This window comes from Hoplias malabaricus, chromosome 6 (assembly GCF_029633855.1).
Source record: "Hoplias malabaricus isolate fHopMal1 chromosome 6, fHopMal1.hap1, whole genome shotgun sequence".
In the NCBI taxonomy this organism is placed as follows: Eukaryota; Metazoa; Chordata; class Actinopteri; order Characiformes; family Erythrinidae; genus Hoplias; species Hoplias malabaricus.
Window position 1 is genome coordinate 18,857,493 of NC_089805.1, and position 23,361 is coordinate 18,880,853.

General features: G+C 38.3%; 1 protein-coding gene across 1 annotated transcript in view; it reads right to left on the minus strand.

Moving 5' to 3' along the window:
• Positions 1-536: 536 nt before the first annotated feature.
• The window catches only part of clcn1a (chloride channel, voltage-sensitive 1a), a 41,488-nt gene continuing 18,663 nt past the window's right edge, over positions 537-23,361 (minus strand). The window contains exons 13-23 of the mRNA XM_066674803.1: positions 22,037-22,106; positions 15,240-15,350; positions 11,717-11,930; positions 9,766-9,899; positions 9,041-9,228; positions 8,117-8,198; positions 7,842-7,927; positions 7,610-7,654; positions 6,753-6,857; positions 4,754-4,840; positions 537-1,487 (exon numbers count right to left, since the gene is read on the minus strand). Of these exons, the coding sequence (XP_066530900.1) occupies positions 1,023-1,487; positions 4,754-4,840; positions 6,753-6,857; positions 7,610-7,654; positions 7,842-7,927; positions 8,117-8,198; positions 9,041-9,228; positions 9,766-9,899; positions 11,717-11,930; positions 15,240-15,350; positions 22,037-22,106 (1,587 nt within the window). The 3' untranslated portion in view covers positions 537-1,022. The remainder of the gene's footprint in view (positions 1,488-4,753; positions 4,841-6,752; positions 6,858-7,609; positions 7,655-7,841; positions 7,928-8,116; positions 8,199-9,040; positions 9,229-9,765; positions 9,900-11,716; positions 11,931-15,239; positions 15,351-22,036; positions 22,107-23,361) is intronic.

Consider the following 23,361-nt stretch of genomic DNA (forward strand, 5'->3'; position numbering starts at 1 on the left):
CCATCCATCCATCCATCCATTATCTGTAACCGCTTATCCAATTTAGGGTCGCGGGGGGTCCAGAGCCTACCTGGAATCATTGGGCGCAAGGCGGGAATACACCCTGGAGGGGACGCCAGTCCTTCACAGGGCAACACAGACACACACACATTCACTCACACCTACGGACACTTTCGAGTCGCCAATCCACCTGCAACGTGTGTTTTTGGACTGTGGGAGGAAACCGGAGCACCCAGAGGAAACCCACGCGGACACGGGGAGAACACACCAACTCCTCACAGACAGTCACCCGGAGCAGGAATCGAACCCACAACCTCCAGGCCCCTGGAGCTGTGTGACTGCGACACTACCTGCTGCGCCACCGTGCCGCCCCATCATGACTGCAAATAAAATAAATAAAGTGGTCTCTGTACAAACATGCAAGCACAACACCTTCTCCGTGTAATTCCATGTTATTGTATTGCAAAAGCTGCAGCTTATGAATTGAAGACAGTAGATCCCATCTTCATTATTTAAAGAGGCAATAAATGTGCAGAAAAAAAGTTAAACTGTAAGAATGTAGCAATAAAATCTAGCAAATGCTTTCCACTTTAATGATTTTGAGCAATTGATTTCATGCTAAAATACAGCAGGAGTAACATTTACTTTTCTATAAATATTATATGCTCTAGTAGGTAAAAAAGGCATAAATGTTGGGAACAAGTGCAACATATTTCTCAATTTTTACTGTAAAATATGAAAAGACAAAACATCCTTATTTTTGTCTGTGCTGTTGAAAACATTCAGTGTGGGGAAAAAAAGAACTGTTAAACCTAATGTATACAATAGTGTGCTCTTATGCCATATTATTTCTTGAAACAAAACTTTTCACAGAATAAACCAAAATAATTTTTTACAGATTCACAGATGCTTTGAAAAAAGAAGGCAAAAACTAAATAAAACAAAAGACATCAAACTTTCAGAAAAGGCATAGAAAACCAACAGAAAATATACAAAAATAAAAAAATCGCTTTTCACAGCTCTTAAATGGGTTCCTTGTCATCAAATTCTTCTGCACCCTCACTCTTGTCCCCAGGGGTAGGTGGAAGGGTGGAGAGAGGGATGGGTGGAGGAGAGGAAGTGGGAAGTTGTGGGCTGCTGTTGGGACTTCCTTCCTTGCTGCTGCTACTTCCAGACTCACTGCTGCTGCTTCCTGTAGTGGAACTGCTGGTGTTCTGCAATACTACCTCCCGTGTCACTCCTTCAATCCAGACCTCCATCTCCTCTTGCTGCCGGGCTGGAGTCACAGGTACTGCAGTGGAGACTTGAGGAGTGACCACTTGGGCCTGGATGGGAGAAGAGGGGGAGCCTGGTGGTGAGATGGGGGAGGATTGAGCTGGTGAAGTCTGTGATGGCTTTGAGGACTTGCGGACAGTGTTGCGGAAACTGGCCAGAGGGGGACGCAAACGGACACCACTCCTTGTGGAGCCCTCAATTGCTTTCTGAAGCTGAAAAAAGAAGAGAAGATTTCACTGTGTATCCTTGATAAGAAACAGTGCTCTAATGAGGCATCAAAGTTTGTTTGACTGCTATTTGGCACCCTCTTGTATAGTATATGTTTTCACTATTTTAATCAAAAAGCACCTTTTATAAAATTCAGAGGGAGTTTCCTCACCATTTGCTGCTCTCCAGTCTGTTTGTGCACTGGAAACTGGTCTAATATGTGTTTACAAAGCCCCAGTGTCAGTAAATGGGTAAAAAAAAAACAGAGTATTGATCCATTAAGGCAGTGAAAAAAGATGAGTATATTGCTTTAATCATGCCCAATAGGTGGGTAATATTGACTTTTTTTTTCAGATTACTTAAGATGGAACTCACTTATTCAGAAGAGCACTACCTGTATGAAAGTAAACAAAGCAAGCAAAGCTTGCAAAGCAAGTGCTGAACTAAACTCGAGTTACAAATGAGTTTCTGTGGTAATTTACAGAGAAGTTACATTTCGGCCACGTTCAAACAACAGTTTTTTTTTCTCCCTCAAACATACCGGAACACCATAAAAGACGCAGAACTTCTGAATGTAAAACAAAACAGAGGAAAGCAGCAGTTCCCCAGAATCATCAGTGATGCCTTTAACCTGAGGAGATTAAATTATAAGCAAATTTCATAAAATGCAATTAATACAAGAATTCTCTCACACTGAATTAACTGACCAAATAAAAACTAACTAACCAAAGATAACACTGAGCAAATAAACTGTGCTTGGTGTGTATGAATTAATTTCAGTTTGAGCCTGAAACACAGAGTCAAATACATTAATTCTTTGATTATGAAGCTGCACTGTTGTAGCTTGTACAGAATGTATATATATACATCAGAAATCGTCATTTGGGACAACAATGGATTATTCAGAGGTCCTCACTGAACTTCTGGAGTGAGTTTGCTTCACTGAAAGTAAAGGGGCCGAATAATATTGCACGCCCCACTTTTCAGTTTTTTATTTGTTAAAAAGTTTGACACATCCAATAAATATCATTCTGCTTCACGACTGTGTCCCACTTGTTGTTGATTCTTCACAAAAAATTAAAATTTTATATCTTTATGTTTGAAGCCTGAAATGTGGCAAAAGGTTGAAAAGTTCAAGGGGGCCGAATACTTTCGCAAGGCACTGTATATATGTGGTATCCTGGGTTGTCAAATCCCGTTATGTCCTAGGCTGTTTATATTAGCTGACCACTCGGTCTTGAATACTCAGGACGAATACTTAAAAAGTTGGATTCAAACCAGCTTAATGATTGAGAGACGAATTATATTAAGGGGTTGGAGAACAGTGGGATCAACACCATTTCAGGATTGAGTTACAGAGCTGAGTAAAATTGCAGCATATGAGAAGTTGTCATATAGGATGATGGAGCAATTAGATATATATTGGTGGAAGTGGGGAAAATATCTGCAATATTTACAGGATTCTTGAGGCTTCTGGAGTGGCGATACTCTTTTACATGCAAATATATTTTGGGAACAGTACATGAAAATTGTATAATATTATAGAAGTTAAGTATGGTGGAAAGCAGACATGCCCTGTTTCCTTTCTTTTGTATGCTCTAATGTTACACTGACTCCAGTGGGGTAGGGGGGCGGGGGGTGGGGGTTGAGGGAAAGGCGTTATAAAAATTATTTCATTGACACCTATATTTCTACACTTTGTAATATGTATGAAAAGGGAAAGTAATAAAACATATTATATAGATTTATTACAGAGTGATCTATTTCAAGCGTTTATCTCTTTTAATGTTGATAATTATGGCTTACAGCCAATGAAAACCCAAAAGTCATTATCTCAGAAAATTTAAATATTTTATAAGACCAATTTAAAAAAATATTTTTAATACAGAAATGTTGGCCTACTGAAAAGTATGTACAGTATATGTACTCGGTCAGGGATCCTTTTACATGAATTACTGCATCAATGTGGCGTGGCATGGATGTGATCAGCCTGTGGCACTGCTGAGGTGTTATGAAAGTCCAGGTCGCTTTGATATCAGCCTTCAGCTTGTCTGCATCATTGGGTCTGGTGTCTCTCATCTTCCTCTTGACCGAAATCTATGGGGTTTAGGTCAGGCGAGTTTGCTGGCCAATCAAGAACAGTGATAATATAGTTATTAAACCAGGTGTTGGTACTTTTGGCAGTGTGGATGAGTGCCAAGTCCTGCTGGAAAATGAAATCTGCATCTCGATAAAGCTTGTCAGCAGAGGGAAGCATGAAGTGCACTAAAATTTCCTGGTAGACAGCCACGCTGACTTTGGACTTGATATAACACAGTGGACCAACACCAGCAGATGACACGACTCTCCAAACCATCACTGATTGTGGAAACTTCACACTAGACTCAAGCAGCTTGGATTGTGTGCCTCTCCACTCTTCCACCAGACTCTGGGACCTTGATTTCCAAATGTAATGCAGAATTTACTTTCATCTGAAAACAAGACTTTGGACCACTGAGCAACAGTCTAGTCATTTTCATCCTTGGACCAGATAAGAAGCTTAAGGTGTTGTCTCTGGGTCATGAGTGGCTTGACACAAGGAATGCGACCTGGATATGTCTGTGTGTGGTGGTTCTTGAAGCACTGATCCCAGCAGCAGTCCACTCCTTGTGAATCTCCCCAGATTTTTAATGGACTTTTCTTGACAATCAAGGCTGTGGTTATCCCTGTTGATTGTGCACCTTTTTCTACTGTACTTTCCTTCCACTCAACTTTCCATTAATATGCCTGAATACAGCAGGAGGGTGTCAATGACTGGCTTTTGGACATCTGTCAAGTCAGCAGTCTTCCCCATGACTGTGTAGCCTACTGAACCAGACTAAGGGACCATGTTAAAGCCTTAGGAAATGTTTGCAGGTGTTTTCTTTTGATTATTATAATTTTCTGAGAATACGTTTGGGTTTTCATTGTCTGTAATCCATAATCATCAACATTAAAAGAAATAAACACTTGAAATAGATCACTCTTTTTGTAATGAATCTATATGAGTTTTGCTTTTTGAACTGAATTACTGAAATAAATTAACTTTTTGATTATATTCTCATTTATAGAGATGCACCTGTATATAGGTTTCATTTCCTGTTGCAATGCTGGACAGTGTTAAATAATAATAATAGTTTTCAATAATCTCAAGCGCATATGAGCTTTTGGTGGAAGTTCCTTTTATATACTCCTTTTATATTCCTTTTATATTCCTTTTTTTATATTCCTTTGTTGTAACTTGCTCTCATACCTCTTTTAGTGCCACAACTCCAACCAACTTGCCTATGCTGGTCACATAGGCATGACTGAGACCCAATAAGGAGAACAATGTATGAGTCTGTGGTAGAAAAAAGAAAGTTCAAAAGTCACCAGCAAAACAAAAACAAAACAAAACATTCATTCATTATTCATTCATTCATTATCTGTAGCCACTTATCCAGTTCAGGGTCATGGTGCAAAACAAAACAAAACAAAAAACATACAACCAAATACATACTATCTGATCCAAAAGCAAAACTGTGAATTCTATTAGAAGGAACATGTCCAAAGAGCTATGCAGGTAAACGATGCTTCTTATTTATGTGACACATACTCAAAACAGTAAATGTAACTCTGGTTCTGCCCATTAACTTTACCTTTTTATTGTGGACAAAATAATAGAACTGAAAGGTGAATATTGTAAAAAGGATCAACTTAAGATATAGTGTGCAACCCAGTTACATACGCTTTAGGTTAAACATCCCTCACTATGGGTTTTGGTTTTGTTTTTCTGTTTTTGTGTTGTATTTGCATTGTGCCTTATTTTCCCTGCTGTTGCTTACAGCCACACCCCTGTACTTGTGGGCTGTTTAGCATGTCATGTGACTGCAGCTCACAGGTGCTGCTTCTCTAGTCTCTTTATATAAGCTGCCTGTGCAGTTTGTTGCTGTGGTTCATTGTGAGTTTGTGTGTCTGTGCAACCCTGTGTTTTTAAGTTCAGTTTATGTCTACTCTTGTTTTGTTAATTAAGCTATCAGTAATTCCTTCCTCCCCTGCTTTCACTCAGGGCTTTGTACAACACAAATTATATTAATATTTTAATATAATTTGAAACAGTCAAAGGTTAATGCAAAGAATGGAACTGTGTTGTCAAAAATGTAACTGATGGTGATTTCCTTCAAATTATGTGTGTCTCCTGGGAAAAATGACACTTTCCTTGTAAAATCCATAGCTTTTAAAGAATTCAGAAAGACAATGTAACAACTAGATTTGCATTTCCTGAAGAAAATTCAGAGTGCTTGAATAGAGCTGGAAGTCTGTGTGTGTGTGTGTTATTGTGTGTGAGAGACCAGGTATGATTTGGGTGGTGGACCATTCTTAGCGCTGCAAGTGGTGGTGGTGGTGTGTTAATGTGTGTTGTGCTGGTATGAGTGGATCAGACACAGCCATGCACCTGGTGCAATACGGTATCCACTCACTGTCTGCTCTGCGAGGCAGTTCAAGCTCATTGGAGCACCTTGTAGATGTAAAGTCAGAGACAGTAGCTCCTCTGTTGCTGCACATTGTGTGTTGTTCATCAAGTCCAGCAGTGTCACTGAGGGTTTTAAAAACACTAGCAGCACTGCTGTGTCTGATCCATACCTACCAGTACAACATAAACTAACACCACCACCACCACATCAATGTCACTGCAGTGCTGATAATGCTCCACCACCCACATCATATCATCATAAATAACACATGTTGGTAGGTGGATTGGCGACTCAAAAGTGTCCGTAGGTGTGTTTGTGCTGCCCTGTGAAGGACTGGCGCCCCCCTCCAGGGTGTTCCCGTCTTGTGCCGAGTGATTCTGGGTAAGGCCCCACCGTGACCTTGAATTGGATAAGCGGTTTCAGAGAATGAATGTATGCATGTGTGTGTCTGTGACTGTTTCTAGCTGTGTGTCTGTGAGACTCAGTGGCAGTTAGAGTGATTGACATCATCGATGGCATTTAAGATTTGAATCTGAACATTTTGGCCATTCATCTCAATGGGAGGATTTTTATTTTTAAATGCAATTTTATTAAAAAGGACAAATCCAATTGACTCCAAAAATACAAAGCACACTTCTCAGAGCCGAGAGTTTCGAAATTCAATTTGAACAGAGTCTGTACGTTATGTTAAGCGGTTCGGGCTGTATTAATCTTTATATATATATATATATATATATATAAAAGGACAACTGCAACTCAAAGGGAAAGAAACCCAAATTCTATAAATGTTCAGCTCACCTTATGGAGTGACGTTCTCTCCACCAGCTGGAAAGGGGAAGGATCTATCCTGATCTGGTCAAAGTCCAGTGACTTATCCATCTCTGACTCCTCCCATGCTTTTATCTGGTTAAACAACATTATATGAGCTCATACTGTCATGTATTTTCTACTAATTTCCAAAAAATGAAAAATTCCTCCAAAACCACAAGCAAGTTAGCTGTAAGTAGGGCTCTCGCTTTGAAAGATGTTCTTGTGCTATGTTTTAACATGGTTCAAAAGTGAGATATGAAATATTATTGCCCCAATTACTTAATTCATCCTGATTCTAGTGCTACATTCCTAATTGCCACATGGAACCAGCCTGAATTGTTCCTTCTGAGGCTTCTCCATGACTCTGTGCTTGTGGAGGCAGTTGGGCTTCAATAGCAGGATTATAGGTATCTAGATGAAATCTCAAATTTCTGATTTCTCTGTTTTACAGTGAGCTTTCTGGTACAGATTTTACATATTGCCTCATCTGAATTGCCTGGCTCACACTTTTCATTTGGTTGAATGCTGAAATGCTCCCAACCTATCGGTTGCATTTGGTTTTATGACTAGGCTTGCTGCTATTGTGTCCATTTTGTAAAATGAAGACTGACACTCAACCGTTCAGATGCCAACATTTGGGAAAACATTCATTACACACACACACACACACCAAAGTGCAAAACGAGAAAGACCATGCAATAAAAGTGAAAACATGTATACGCTGCGGTGGTGATGGTTCATGCCATTCCTTGAAGTTGGTTGTTTAATAGTGCGGTACTAACGTATTGTGGTTATTGCAACAGCCCTAGCTGTAAGGTAAAATGCATTTAAAAAAGAGCCACAACCTCTTCACGTGTCATAGTATCAGTAAGAGGTGGAGGGGTTGACTCCTGTGAAGAAAGAAAGGTACATCATTGGTCAAAATGTTAAAAATCCCTCACCAAATTAATAATATTTGTTACTGAATTTGTAACACATTTCTGCAATGAAAGGTAATAGACAAAATGTAATACACAATAAAAATTCAATACAGTATAATGCCTGCTTCACATTACTTGTGAATTTAAGGTTATGCACCTGTGACTGATCCTCTGTTTGACTTTCTGAAGAGGAAGAGAACAGATTGCGTATAGTTCTCCTGAAAGACTGAAGCGGGCCTTTTTCTAGAGGAAAATACAAAAGTGAGAAAGTCAAAGAAAATATGTGGTACTGACAGTAGAAACATGACAACACATTCTACTCTAGTACACACCAGATCAAACTGAATGCTTAGAAAAAACACAATATTTCTGACCAATTATGCATAATATTGATTTTATCATGTTCATCTCACAACAATTAAATCAGCTTACGTGGAGTGGTGTGTTTTGTTGAAGGTTCTGGTGCTTTGGAAGAAGGTAAAGGGCCATTTCTTTCCTCTTGTACGGGTGTACTCTAACACATAAAAACAAAATAGTGGTTGTGTCCTTTAATACAGCTATTACAGCTTTACTCTTCAATGCTGTAGAGTTCTGACATGGTAGGTTTGTCACAAAATGTTATTTTGAGCAGATATTTAAACTAACTTTCATTTTGCTAGTACAGACCACGCCCGTAGAGGCTGAAATGGGGAGGTGAACTCAGAAGTATTTGAGGAGGAGTTCAGGGTGGCTTATGAATGCATATGAAGCCGGACCCCCCCCGTTGGATAAATGAATATGAGAAAAGGGTGGAGCTGGGAGCAAGTTTTCTTAAAACAGTCGGCTCGGTGGGTTTGATAATGGCCGAACACGGCTCCGAATATGGGGATCAGCAGGAATGTCCCAGCGCGGAGGAGCGAGCTGACGTAGTGAAGCAGTCAAGTCGAGATCTGTCTCTTGAACTAAATGAAGCGAGTTTGTCCGACGTGGAAATGACGTGAGTTTGCGGGGTATATATAGGGTTGAGAGGAGGAGTTTGGGCATGGTCCTACTCCCAAAATTGTGTTATTACATAACTTCAATTATTACATTTCCAGCTGACAACCCACATGACCATTGTGTACAAGTTATTAAGCTGTCCAGCGATGTTTTGATATTAGATTTAAGAAAGTATATTTGCATAAAATGGTAAAAGTCACAGTAAAAGCAGATTCTAAATCTAAAAAAATAGACAAAAAACAGTAAAGGAAGTACACAAAATGCAAAAACTTAGTAAAGAGAAATAAAGGCAGATTCTAAACCACTGTTTCTAGTAGTTGCGACATAAATAATGTAATGTCTGTACAAACAGAATAAACCCCTTTTCTTTCCACATACCTTTTCACCTCCACTTTCTTCTCCTTCTTCATCCACAAAGGCAAAGGTTTCCCAGCTGGCCTTGGTACATAACCCTTGATCTTGCAAATTCTGTCCCTCCATTAGGATACGCCTCTCTGCTGACAACCACCAGTCACAGAGTGCAAGAAGCTCAGACCGGTCAATGCTGCCCAACAGGATCATTGATTCTTGGTTGAGAGACAGGTGGGGGAGAGTTGGTTCAGAACATATTCACTTGTGGTTCTTCCGAGTGGTTCTTCTATGTCATTGCTCAATGGACCTTAGAGTTTACAAGACAAGCACACTACACTATACCAATAAGAATCCTTGGGCAAGAATCCAAACACTAGATTTGCATACCAAAATAAAATAATTGGAATTGTAAATGGGCAGCATGGTGGTACAGCTTGCAGTGTCGCTGTCATACAGCTCCAGGGATAAAAATATCTGGCAAACGCAATAATTGTAAACATAAAAGGCTTATTTGCTGTGCAACAATGAACCTAGATTCTCAGTTTGAATTTGATTACTAAAAGTGACAAAAGAAAACTGCAGGGACTGAAGGAATATTTTGCCAACGTGATTTATTTTTTATTTCTGTTTGCATTTTTTGACACTATATTTAAATTGTAGCACCTATAATACTGTAGAGATATGAATAAATATTTTGATATATGACCATACAAACTGTCAAACAACATTATGTGTTTCTCCCAGTATCTCACCTTTTGAATCCACCAGTGGGATTGTTTTGAGGGAGGTAGATTCAAGTATATAAAGCAGTTCTCGATATGTGGACTGTGAGCACAGAAACTTCACTTTTCTTACCATGATGTCTTCAACAAAGATATTATATTGACTGTAACAGAGGAGAAAACAAAGTGTACTTCTAAACAAAACAGATTTAAGAACACTTAAGAGATGCATGCACAAAATACAAATAGCCAAAGCAGGAACATTTCTTAACGCAATACAATGTCCCACTTTATATTAGGGTCATTTAATATAATTTATGCCAATTTTTTTTTTTAGTAGAGCTGTTTAACATTATGTACCTTTTGTATATGTAGAAATGATTGTGTCTAATTTATTACAGTTGGAGTATGGGATTTTGTAGAACCCAGTACATATAAGCCAGTTTTTGAAAACTCCAACCTGAAAACATCCTACCCTTTACTTTCAGTGCTCCTTCAAAAGCCACTTACTTAAAACACATGAACAGGCATGGTTTGATTAGTAACAGGGAGAAAATGTTGGAAAGAGCTGCACAACACTTTTTCAAACACTATTACTACCTCATTGTCTCATTCACATGTAAGAAAACACCTCAAATTATCATAGTCCTAGAGTTTGTTGTGAACTCTTTGAATTTTCAGGGAATTTCATCTGTGAATACATGGATGAATGCACATACAATGCATGTGCATGTGGCCAGGTAATATAGGTAGGCAGACAGGCATATCTTTCAGGCTGGGGAAATGGCAGTTAGTGGTTTTTACAGTCCTATTCCCTATATAATCCTGCCTGGCAAAAAGTGCAGAAACATTAGACCTTTCTTAGTGTCTGCGTAGTGCTTAACAGCATACATACAAGCCTTCCCTAAGGTCATGCATACCAATAAAAACAATAATAAACAAACAAGCCTAATATGTGTACAGCTGCTCAGTGCTTTCTGGCTGGGCTCCAAGGCCATGCATCATTATATGCTGATGACAAGTGTAAATCCTGGTGGTGTGATAATGTGTGACAAGTGCTCTGTAGCCCTCTGAGCAGATGGTGCCTCCTACACACTGGCTACCATCACATTACAAGCCTTACTCTCAAATCTCGAACTGAGTGTTCAAGCCCAGTACATCTGTTTTGACAGCTTACATTCATGCTTTAAACCCACATTTGTCTTCAGTGTGAGCAGACCTTAAATGGCCCACTTGCCCACATTCAGTGCATAATCTATAAGCAACAAGAGCACATAATCACAAACAACAATAGCATAAATCATTTCAAAGATTATTTAGGTTGCAAGCTATTTATTATGTAAGAGATATGCATATGTTGAATGAAGGCATAAGTGTAGTTACTTTTAAAGCATTAGGGGATTTATTTTCTTGCAAACAACATCTAAATATATAATTCTAATGAATAATTTAGAGTTTTAAACAATGGGTGGAGGGAGATTTAAAAATTTACAGCCACAATGCAAGATCATGACAATATAATTATGGGGAAAAAACTCATTAACGTGTTTATGTTTAACCTGACTATATATATCAAGGTTTTGTTTTTCAGCCAGTAACAGCTGTATAACATTGTACAGTTATACAATGCTCAATATTCTTATGGTACCACAACAAAAATGTTATAATATATGGCATATAATACAACAATGATCATCAGATATGTTCCATTTACCATGTTGTTATAGTTATCATGATCTGTGGGTTCCGCTTGTTCTTAAATAGTGCTACAGGCAAATTCCTGAAATCTCATAGTAAAATGCATTGGATCTGACTTCTAAAACACACAGATCTGAAACCGTCTGCTCTGTGTCACATTAAGAAAAATAAACTGTATTAGTGCCACTTTAGCCTACTAATATGAACATAGCATTTGATGCATCCTGCACTGACATGCAAAAAGGTTTCTGAACAGTACATTTGTGCAGACGTGTCATCTCACCTGATATGGCCGAACCCAAGCTCGGGAAGGTAGGGTAGCTTTTTGACCTGAATTATGGAGTCATACAGTGAAGGTTGAAGCCCCTGGGCTACCATGTTGGCAAGAATAACTGCTACCATCATGGGCAAAATGTGAGAGATCTGACCAGTCAGCTCAAAACAAATCACTGCTGTGGAGACTGTGTGAGTGACTGCCCCTGTCAGCGCAGCTGCACCTGTAAGAGGATCATATATACAAAACATTACAGCACTAAGTGGTGAAGTGAATAACTTTGATTATCTGATTACAGTGGCAACTGTCAAAAGAAAGAAAGAATATATTATACTGCAATTGAAAAAATGTCATGACTTTTGTGATGCATCATCTATGCAGCTGTTACCTTCTAAAACTGCCCCAAAACAAGAAAATCTGATATTTTTGCATTGTTCTTTGGTACTCGCCTTCATGTGAATGTTACTTTGACATGTTCCACCTAAACATCACTACAGACCAAACAAGTCAACATTTTTTTCTACTAACAGTGTGTATGCGCAACAGGAGTCCACTATCCAATTGTTAAAAGCCTTAAAATAAATTATTGTTTTTATTGCAGAAGCATAAATTCACTCTGAAAAAATTTAGAAAACCTTTAGCAACCTTCAACTCAAGTGGAAAAAAAATAAAGAAAAAAAACTTGACTAAAAAACAATTAATGCCCATAAAATCACCTGTTCCACAATTATTGGCACCCTTAACAATTTCTTGGAAATAAATGTATTTGAAATATTTATGTCATTTCTACCGTAGTGTATAAAGTGGATCAAAGTATCTAGGAACCTTTAATTAGTAATTCATCAATTCCTGTTTCCCTGGGGTATAAATATGGCATTACACAGAGGCCTATTTCTCTTACTCACCCTTAAACTTGGGAAAGACAAGAGAACACACTATTCAAGTAAGGCAGATGTGCGTTGACCTTCATAAATCAGGCAATGGTTACAAGAAAATAGCCACTCACCTGCAGATGCCCATATCTATAGTCAGAGCAATCATCAAAAAGTTTAAAACATCTGGAACTGTGACAAATAATAATGGAAGAGGACGGAAGTGTATCTTGCCACTATGCACAGTGAGAAGGATGGTAAGAGAAGTAAAAAGTTCTCCAAAGCTCACTGTAAGAGAATTTAATCAAATGGTAGCATCTTTGAGTTATGAGGTCTTCCAAACAACCATCAGGCGCTATCTACATGCCAACAAGCTGTTTGGGAGGCATGCACAGAGAAAGCCTTTTCTGAGTTATACTCATAAGCGTAAACAGGTGAAGTTTGCCAAGCGGTACTGAGATTTTAACTGGGACTGTGTGCTTTGGTCAGATGAGACCAAGATAGAGTGTTTGTTGCCAAAAAACTCTAAGTGGGTCTGGTGTAACACCAAGGATTAGTACACAGAAAACACCTCATACCCACTGTTAAGTATGGGGGAGGATCGGTGATGCTTTGGGCCTTTTTCTCTTCCAAAGGACCCGGGGACCTTGTAAGGACACATGGGATCATGAACTCTTTGAAATATCAGGACATTTTGAATCAGAATCTGGCCTCTGCCTGAAAGCTAAAGATAAGTCGTCACTGGGTTTTTCAGCAAAATAATGACCCTAAACATGTGACCAAATCTACTCAAAAATGGTTCACAAGGCACAAAATCAAGCTCCTCTCATGGCCACCTCAGTCCCCAGACAGGAGAGTGCATAGGAGAAGACCCAGGACTCTATATGATTTAGAGAGGTTATGCAAATAGGAATAGTCGAAGATCCCTCTTTCTGTATTCTCCCACCTTGTGAAGAGTTATAGGTGAAGATTAAGTGCTGTGTTGTTGGCAAAAGGAGGTTGCACAAAATACTAACACCAGGGGTGCCAATAATTGAATGATTCATTCAAAAGATTTATTTGTTAATGTGTGACCCCCCCCCCCCCCACCAAATAAAAGCACTTGAATTAAAGCTTAGATTTTTCTCTTTTTTTTGCATTGTTGTCCTATATTATTTTTTTTTAAAAAGAATTTATTAGAAGCCAAAGAACACTTCTTAACTAGGCGTGCCAATAATTATGGAGGGTGCTGTATATTCATTCCTTCCTCTACCTGAACTATTAATGTTTTAGTCTATTAAAATGTGGTTGTAACATGTAAATAAAGAATGAACACTAGAGATCAAATGTGTGTGAACACATAGCCTCTGTCATGTCAGTCAGATTTTTAAATTGAGGGGACAAATTTAAATTCAGAGACAAATTACTAAACAGAGGGAACAAATGACTAAATAGAGGAAAAAACTAGACTGATCCATAGAGGCATCACCTTGCAACTTACAGGACTTAAAAGATCTGTTACTAAAGTTTGGTGCCAGACACCACAGAACACATTCAGAGATCTGAATTGGAGTCCATGTCTTAAATGGTCATAACTTTAAAATGACCTCATTTTATATATATATATATATATATAATTGTTTTTTTGTTTTATTGAATTTTTCATAAACATACTCATAACAGACATATCCCTGTCCCAATCCATTTAGAACATTCTCAAGAAAAAGGAGATACATGTATTACATATAAATAAACACAAAGAAAAAAAAAGAAAGAAAGAAAAGAAAAGGAGAGGGGGAGAGAGCACTTCTTTTATATTTCTCTCATGCTTGAGATTCTTTAAGGTGGTGAAGTTTGGGTTCCCAAAATTTAATAACATGCCCCTGAGAGTGCAGTTTCCGGGTGTGCAATTGACCCTTTGAAATAAATGTATAGATTTCCGTTAGGCAATTTTTGAAAGAAGCAGTTGAAGATGATTTCCAATGTAACAGGATAATTTTTTTAGTTACCCTCATGGTGGCCATCACTATACGTTGAACTGTATATGAAAACATAGACAAAGAAGTAGAACAGCCACATATTAAGAGAATAGGATCTGGCTCCAAGGGAATTTTGAGAACATTGGAAAGTGGTTTAAAAATATTATTCCAGAAGGGCTGTAAAGCTGGGCATGTAATAAACAAATGAGTCAGAATGCCTATTGAACACATCACATACTGGAGAGATAGCAAGAAAAATCTTGTGTAGTTTAGTTTTAGAATAGTGTAATCAATGCAATATTTTGAATTGAATTAGTAAATAACGTGACTTTATAGAGCAGTCGAATATTCTGGTGAGACTTTCCTCCCATATATCCTTAGGTATTTCACCATCTATTTCTTTAGCTCAGGCTTTGCTAAGATGACTGGAATCTGGGGTAAATTTTAGAAACGAGATACAACAGGATATTCATTGTTTGATGACCTAGTTTTTATCATGCTCACTCTCAATTTAATCAGCTCTCATCTGTTGCATCTAGGTTGTTACTGGTGATAAAGCCAAAGTAACTCTATAATAATTTTTGAGTAATAATCTCCTTTTGTTTAAATCCACTGTTAAATGCGTATATTTTAATGCACTTTGTTATTCAAGGCATAACTAAAAATTAAAGCAAGAGTATAAGAGTACAGGCGAAGACTGACCAATAACAGCATACCCTCCGGGGATGATGCGGTAGAGTATCCCATCAAACAAAATGCCATGAGGGAAGAGCGCAGCCATGATCTCGCCTACTATGCGACCAAATGAAGCACCTAAAAAAGACCAAAGGCAAAATATTACTGCATTTAAATGACACATGCACTATAGTTTGAACAAAATGCCAATCAGGCAAGACTATAAATATAAGGTTATACTCAAGGGGGGGGGGGGGGGGGGCTGAGAGTCCCCACCACTTCCTACATTTCAAACTAGCATGGATGTCTGTGTGCTGATGTATAACATCTGGACAGCCTCATTAACACTGTCAGCATATTATCTTGTTAGGCAAAACTGAATTTATCTTGTTTGTACCAGAAGGACCTGGCAAGCCAAGTTGACAACACTATAGGGAACAGCATTTTCTAGAAATAGAGTTTAAGATTTCTCCTCCATCAGCATCCTGGGCTGAAGTGCCCTTGTGGAAGGCACAATACTCTAAAAGGCTCACGGGACACCATGGCTGGTTGCCCACCACTCAGATATGTCATGGCTCAAAGTGTGGGTGTGCAAAAATTGCTCACTAATTTGCCTGTTCACTGCCACAAACTGATTAAATGATGAGTCTCAGTACATTAACAAAGTATCACTTCTTATTCTTATTAATATTTCTACTCAGAATTAAGCTGCAAGGCTTGTATGGAAATGTCCAGTAGGTATAAGGCAGAGTAAAGAGAGTGCAACCTAATAGCTTTCTTCAGGAATATCATTTAGGGTAGCTTTCATTGTCAGAAATAAAAAATATGTTGGTTCTTTCTTCAAAATACACTACAAATTAGACTACAAATGACAATAAAATAGAAACAGATAAAGGCTTTTTAATATTTGTCACATTGTAAAGATACTGTGAAGAGCATAACAAATACCAGATTTGGTCAGACATTTGTATTTGGGACACATTCACCTGCAGTGTTAAAATGACCTATAATATCTGGGTTGTATGGTGGCAGATTTACTGTTGTAAGTGGTCTGTCCAACATCTGGCAGGTATACTGCCATAGAAGGCATTTGTTATAGCGCATCACCTCACTCAAGATTCAGAGAAACAGTGTTATATTAGTAACCTTACAAGCTTACACTCCCTTATGGTCACAACTTACAAAGTGTCATTTCTTCTCTGCTGTTGTCTATCATTAATAATTCTGCAGTCCCTGAATTCTTATCTGATTCTCACAAATCCAGTGTCAAAATGTGTGCAGATTAGGGCTGGCCAATATGACCAAAAAACTCCTATCTCGATATGGCTAAAAAAAGGCTATATAAGATAAAATATTATGAAAACCATAACAAAATATAATGTCAAAGTATTAGTGTTTATTTTTAACATCAAGTAGAACATGCAACATTATCTAACCATAATTATCAAAATGTATGACTAAGAAATAGTGTCCCGATCAAGTTTTTTTTTTGCTCCAATCCAAACAGTGGAACCTCTACCTACGAACTTGATCCGTTCCGTGATCTGGTTCGTAAGTAGAAAAGTTTGTTTCTCTAGTCAATTTTCCCCATTTAAAATAATGAAAAAGCAATTAATGCATTCCAGTCCACCCCGAAATTCACCCTTTTTGCACTGATATATGTTTACAAAACCTTCAAATTAGTAAAAAAAAAATACATGTAGCATTACTAAGAATAAAAAAGAAATACAGTGGAAACAGTAATAAAAAAGAAATAAAAAAGTTTTAAGTGGTTACATATCGCTACCTTGAAGATGTGACGACTGGCTGGAGGAGTAACCCAGGCACCAGCTGTATGACGGGGGGTGGGTGGAATAATGGAGAGTAGGTGGGTGAATGTGGGGAGACGAAGTGTAGATACAGCTTAACTTAGCACGAATTTCGATGTCTGCTATTTACACTAATGCTAAATTGCTAAAACTACAATTTGCTAATCTTAAAAGCTCACTCAAGTTTGGGCGCGCTGGGAGACTCGCCTATTGGGGCCAGTGACCATTTCTAGCTGCCGGCTTGGCGGAGGCTCGGGTTCGTTTCTAGAGTCATGGTTCGTTGGTGGAGGCAAAAAATATTCAAATGCCTGGTTCGTATCTTGGAAAGATCGTTAGTATAGGCGTTCGTTAGTAGAGGTTCCACTGTACATAGATTTTCCTAGTTAGTACTGTTACACAATGCACACTTCAACTAAACTCGCATTAAGAAACAAACTGCCTGCATCCAAGCTGCTGCTTAATTTTTTTAATAACAAAATAAACAAATGGTGTCTTCACAAACAGTTCATATACATAATTTAATATTATTTTTAACCTTATTATCTAATGTGATTTTTATGTATAAAGAATTACTTTGATTCTAAAAGTCAGTTGTAAACAAAAGTAAAACAAGTTTCCTGATTCCATACTAGCAGCACGGTGGCGCAGTAGGTAGAGTCGCAGTCACACAGCTCCAGGGACCTGGAGGTTGTGGGTTCGATTCCCACTCCGGGTGACTGGCTGAGAGGAGTTTGGTGTGTTCTCCCCGTGTCCGCGTGGGTTACCTCCGGGTGCTCCAGTTTCCTCCCACAGTCCAAAAACACACATTGGTAGGTGGATTGGCGACTCAAAAAGTGTGTGTGTGTCTGTGTTGCCCTGAGAAGGAATGGCGCCCCCTCCAAGGTGTATCCCCACCTTGCGCCCAATGATTCCAGGTAGGCTCTGGACCCACCGTGACCCTGAACTGGATAAGCGGATAATGAATAAATTAATGAATGATTCCATACTCTACTTGAACATATGCAACTTGTGAATTTTGCTAAAACTTCTCAGGCATGTTTGTGAAATGGTTTTGAGGTAGACTTATGAAGCTAAACACAGACCAAACATTTTGTTAATTTAAAAAATTTACAAAAGATTAAAACTGAAAGCATGCATTAATTCATTTTCTGAATTCACTATCCAGTTTATGGTCACCGTTGGTCCAGAGACTTTGGTTTCCCCCCACAGTCAAAAAATACAATACAATACATTTGGTGGACTGGCCATGTAAAATGATGTAAGTAATTGATCATAAGTATGAGTTTGTGACTTTTTTACATTAAATTCTGGAAGATTTTGTTTTGATAATTCTTTATTTTTTTTTTTTGCTAAACTGAAGCAATTCCAGGTATGATCTATGTCAGGATCGCGGGGTGGACTGGCGGAGGAGGACGCACTCACTAAAACAAAGCGAACTTTATTTAAACAAAAGATAAATAACAAAACAGATACAGAGAGACTCTACCAGAATGCTGAAGGGAGCTAACAAAGACTTAGACAAAGGGAGCTAAACAGACTAAACTAGAATACGGAGAGCTAAACAGGGAAAACGGGACAGACAGACTAGAGAGATAAACAGACTAACACTGGACAGAGAGCTAAACGGAGTATTAAACAAACCTAAACGAGGATCAGCAGAGACAGACAGATTTGGCCACACGATGACTGAGAAATGAAACGAGAAGAGAGCAAACCAAAGCGAGGGACAGATAAGACACAGACTAGGGAGCGGAACAAAAACGGTGAAACTGCGGGGACAGACAGACTAGACTGAGCAACATGACATAGGAAACAGACATACTTGGAAATGACATGACATTGAAAATGAAACAACAACAGAGGAAACGAATGACCGACAACACGAAGTGAGACATGGGAACTTAAATACATAAAGCTGACAAGAGACACCTGGAACAGATAATGAGGGGGACGGATTACAAATGAGACACTGATGAGGAGGAGGAACAAGGCGGGACAAGGGCAGAGACATGAACAATAACAAACAGAGCCATGTGCTAAGTGAGCACATGGCGGGGAAAACAGACACGACAGGACAAGGGTGTGACAATCTGAATGATGTTACATGTAGAAAAAACGAATTTTTGTTCCATTTCATAGATGTAGTGTATTCAAATGTAGTGTGTCAAATGCTAATTATATATAATAAATAGTCAGAAAAATCAAACTGTTCTTTACAGCAGCAAAACACATTTAATAATAATAATAATAATAATAATTTTTTATATGAAAGTTCCTTTCAAGAGACCCAAGGACACTGTACAATAGATAATAAAAATAAAAAAAAATTAAAAATAAAATAAAATGTAAATAAAAGGTAAATGCACACAAATACATACATAACCATAAAGACATATACATAATATCATCCATATGCTAGTTTAAAAAGATGAGTTTTGAGTCTGGTTTTAAAAACATCTACAGATGAACAAGCTCGCAGTTCATCAGGAAGACTATTCCACAGCTTTGGACCCGCAACACAAAATGCTCCATTTCCAATGGTGCTTAGCTTAAAATGTGGGATCTCAAGCAAATGGAGGCTTGAGGACCGAAGAGTACGCACTGGAGAGTATGATTGAAGTAAACTACTTAGGTAAGAAGGGGCAAGGTCATGCAAGCATTTAAACACCAACACAAGCAAATTGTATTGTATACAGAACTTCACTGGAAGCCAATGAAGACGACTTAGTACTGGAGTAATATGCTCCCATGATCTTGTATGGGTCAGCACCCTAGCAGCAGAATTCTGCCCATACTGCAACCTGCTCAAAGCCCGAGCAGGGAGGCCACACAACAGAGCATTGCAGTAGCCAAGTCTGGAAGTAACAAATGCATGAACTATGGTCTCGGCAGCAGTGAAAGAGAGAAAAGGGCGAATCCTAGAGATATTTTTAAGATGGTAGAAGGTTGTCCTACATGTGTTGTTAATATGTGATTCAAATGATAATGTAGAATCAAAAATTACTCAGAGATTTCTCACTAGTGTTGAGATAGAGACAACAAAACCAGGGATACAAACAGCAGTGTCACTAAGCCTCCTGACTGTTGCAGGAGAAGCAATTATGATGGCTTCAGATTTTTTATTATTTAGGCTCAGGAAGTTCTTGATCGTCCAAGCCTTCACATCAGTTAAGCAATTCAGCAAGGCACTAGGTGGCAAGCTGTGAGATGGTTTTGTACAAATGTATATCTGGACATCATCAGCAAAACAGTGAAACTGCAGCCCATGATGTCTAATGATGTCTCCAAGAGGAAGGATGTACAAAATAAAAAGCAGGGGCCCAAGAACAGAGCCCTGGGGGACACCATGTGACAAGGAGCATGTGTCAGATCGAAAACTTCCCAGTGAAACAAACTTCTGCCTACCAGAAAGATACGATTGAAACTAACTAATGCAGTACCAGTTATGCCAAAAATGTTTTTGAGCAGAGTAAGCAAAAGGCTATGACACACTGTATCAAATGCTGCAGTAAGGTTCAATAGTACAAGAAGACTCAGCAGTCCTTGGTCAGCTGACATCAGCAAATCATTGACAACCCTAACAAGAGCAGTTTCAGTGCTGTGATTCTTCCTAAATCCTGATTAGAAGACCTCAAACAGATCACATGATTGAATATGTTCTGTTAACTGAGTAGCTACTGTTCGCTCCAACAGTTTAGCAAGGAAAGGGAGATTAGAGATGGGCCTATAATTTGCGAGGTTCTCAGGATCTAAGCCAGGCTTCTTGAGAACTGGAGTAATAGCTGCCAGTTTCAAAGATGCTGGGACCATTCCTGAACTAAGTGAAGCATTGATAACCTTGGTAATAAGAGGACAGATAAATGGAGAACAGGCTTTCACCTGCTGTGTTGGAAAAGGAAGTTGCCCTAGAGAGCTTAATAATCTGTGAAACATATTGTTGGTTTACAGTATTGAGGGTAGAAAAATAGCTGCTGCTGAACTGAGAAGATAGTTGTAAGATATTAGTCAATTTTACAAAGTATTTTTATGTTCAGACAGTAACAGAAACAACTGTAGTTCCTCTAAATATGGAAACGGTTGGCAGATAAACAAAAAAATATATGAAATGTAAAAAGATCAAAGAGATTAACAGAGTACTAATAGGTCAAGGACCTCTGGAGCAGTTTTTCTCATCAGCTCAATGGTATGTTTTCCTGATAAATTCTGAGGAACTGAGACAATCATCTGCTATTAACTGTTAAATTGAAATCAATCAAAATTAAGAAAAAATTGTAAAGAAGTCTAAAGAACAGTTTGAACTGATGCAGTGAACTAAATGAAAGACCAATTAAAGAAAAAAAATATATTAATAAATGCCTAAATATAATGCATTCAAAATTGATATGATCCAAAATAAAAAAATTAACTACATTAGGATTTTTAGCTAAACTTGAACAGAAATGTATCATAATGTTCTGAATTAGCTTGAATAACACATGGGGGTGCTACATTAAAATTTTTTTTTAATTAGGTCAAATTAAAATATATCTGAATAATCTTGCATTAAAGAAAATTACTCAAAACTGCTTTGGAACTTGTCAATATATACGATTACTAAATATTATAAACAACTGAATATTTAAATTTACATATATTATCAGTAAAATTGTGAGATAAGTATACATTTCTAAATCTATATCAAACGTCTTATGCAGGTTCAGTGCTTAATGATTAAATGGATTAAAAATGTGATGAACACCATGGTTTACAGGGTATGCTAAAATAATAATTTAACAAACCTTTTTGTAGTAATAAAGGAATAGATTTTCAAGCAGCTCACTGATTTAGGTGCATGCAGGTCATTAGGTGGTGCATAAGAGCTGAGAATATGTGTTTATGAAAATAAGCATTGTACAGAGGTCAAAATTGGCATGATGTATGAATCTAACAGTACACACTAAGATCTACTTCAGACTTGTAAAATTGCAATTGTAAGACAGGGCCATTTCTTCCTTAATAGACCAGGTGTACACCTACCAAGTACAAACACAGGCATGAAAGCTCCAGAGGGAATGGGCATTGTTGTTGAAACTGCTGACATCCAGAACTATAAGATAGAAAAAATGGTATTAGATTCAATATATTTTTACAGAAAATTTTTATAGAAGCAGTTTGCCAAATGTCTCATACTGCACTTGTTTTGTGTGTCAGCATTAGTGTCAGATGTCTAAACTACTAAATGATATATTTTTAAATACTGTAGCTTATGTCTACAGGCACTGATGTTGCAGAATGGCTCATGTAGCTCACTGTGGCTGACCCCAGTCACCTACGAAGGACAACAGCTACTGCATAGAGTAATCCTCTACGTGCAAGTCTCAGCAAGTCTCTTGAAGGATGATATCTGGTGTATGGATCATATAATCCTTTACTAGCTTTGTCAGCATAGGTCTGTGTCAAACACATTTGTGATTTGAAAAACAAGATGAAGCTACTAGGCTATTGTTAACTGGATGAACAGAAATGTCCTTTACCCAATGAAGAAGAAACAGAAATTCTCCTGTTTTGGTCCAGTTAAAATGTAGAATTGAGAAGTCTGGTTTCACTAACCAGTGGTGAGAAATTTCTGTGTACTTTTAGATTCTGACCTAGGTTTTAAAGTGCACAATGTTACTCAATCTGCCTTTTAAACTTGTGGAACATTGTTTGTGTTAAACCATATCATAGTCTACACAATGCTAAGAAACATACACAAGCGTTTATGTATTCACAAATTTACTAATATAACTCATTGTTTACTGGGCTGTCACAGAAATGATTGATAAACTACGGCTCCTCCAAAATGCTGTAACCAGGGTGTTAACAGCAACACACAAGAGAAAATCACACCAGTTCAAGCATCATGGCACAGACTTCCAGTGTCTTTTAGGATAGATTTTGAAGTACTGCTGCTGGGTGTTAAAGCAGTAATGGATTGACACCATCAACAGGTTAGTCAGTTCAGGGTCGTGGTTGGTCCGGAACCTACCCAAATCACAGGGCACAAGGTGGGAACACACCCTGGAGGGGTGCCAGTCATTCACAGAGCAGAACACACACACGCATTCACTCACATGCTCACACCTATAGACACTTTTGAGTCGCCAACCCACCTACAAACGTGTGTTTTTGGACCGCAGGAAGAAACCAGAGCACCCGGAGGAAACCCATGCAGACACGGGAGAACATACCAAACTCCTTGGTGTGGGGCTTGAACCCAAAACCCCAGGACCCTGGAGCTGTGTGACTGCAACACTACCTGATGCACCTCTGTGCCGCCCATGATTATTACTATTATTACTAATATTATTATTATTATTACT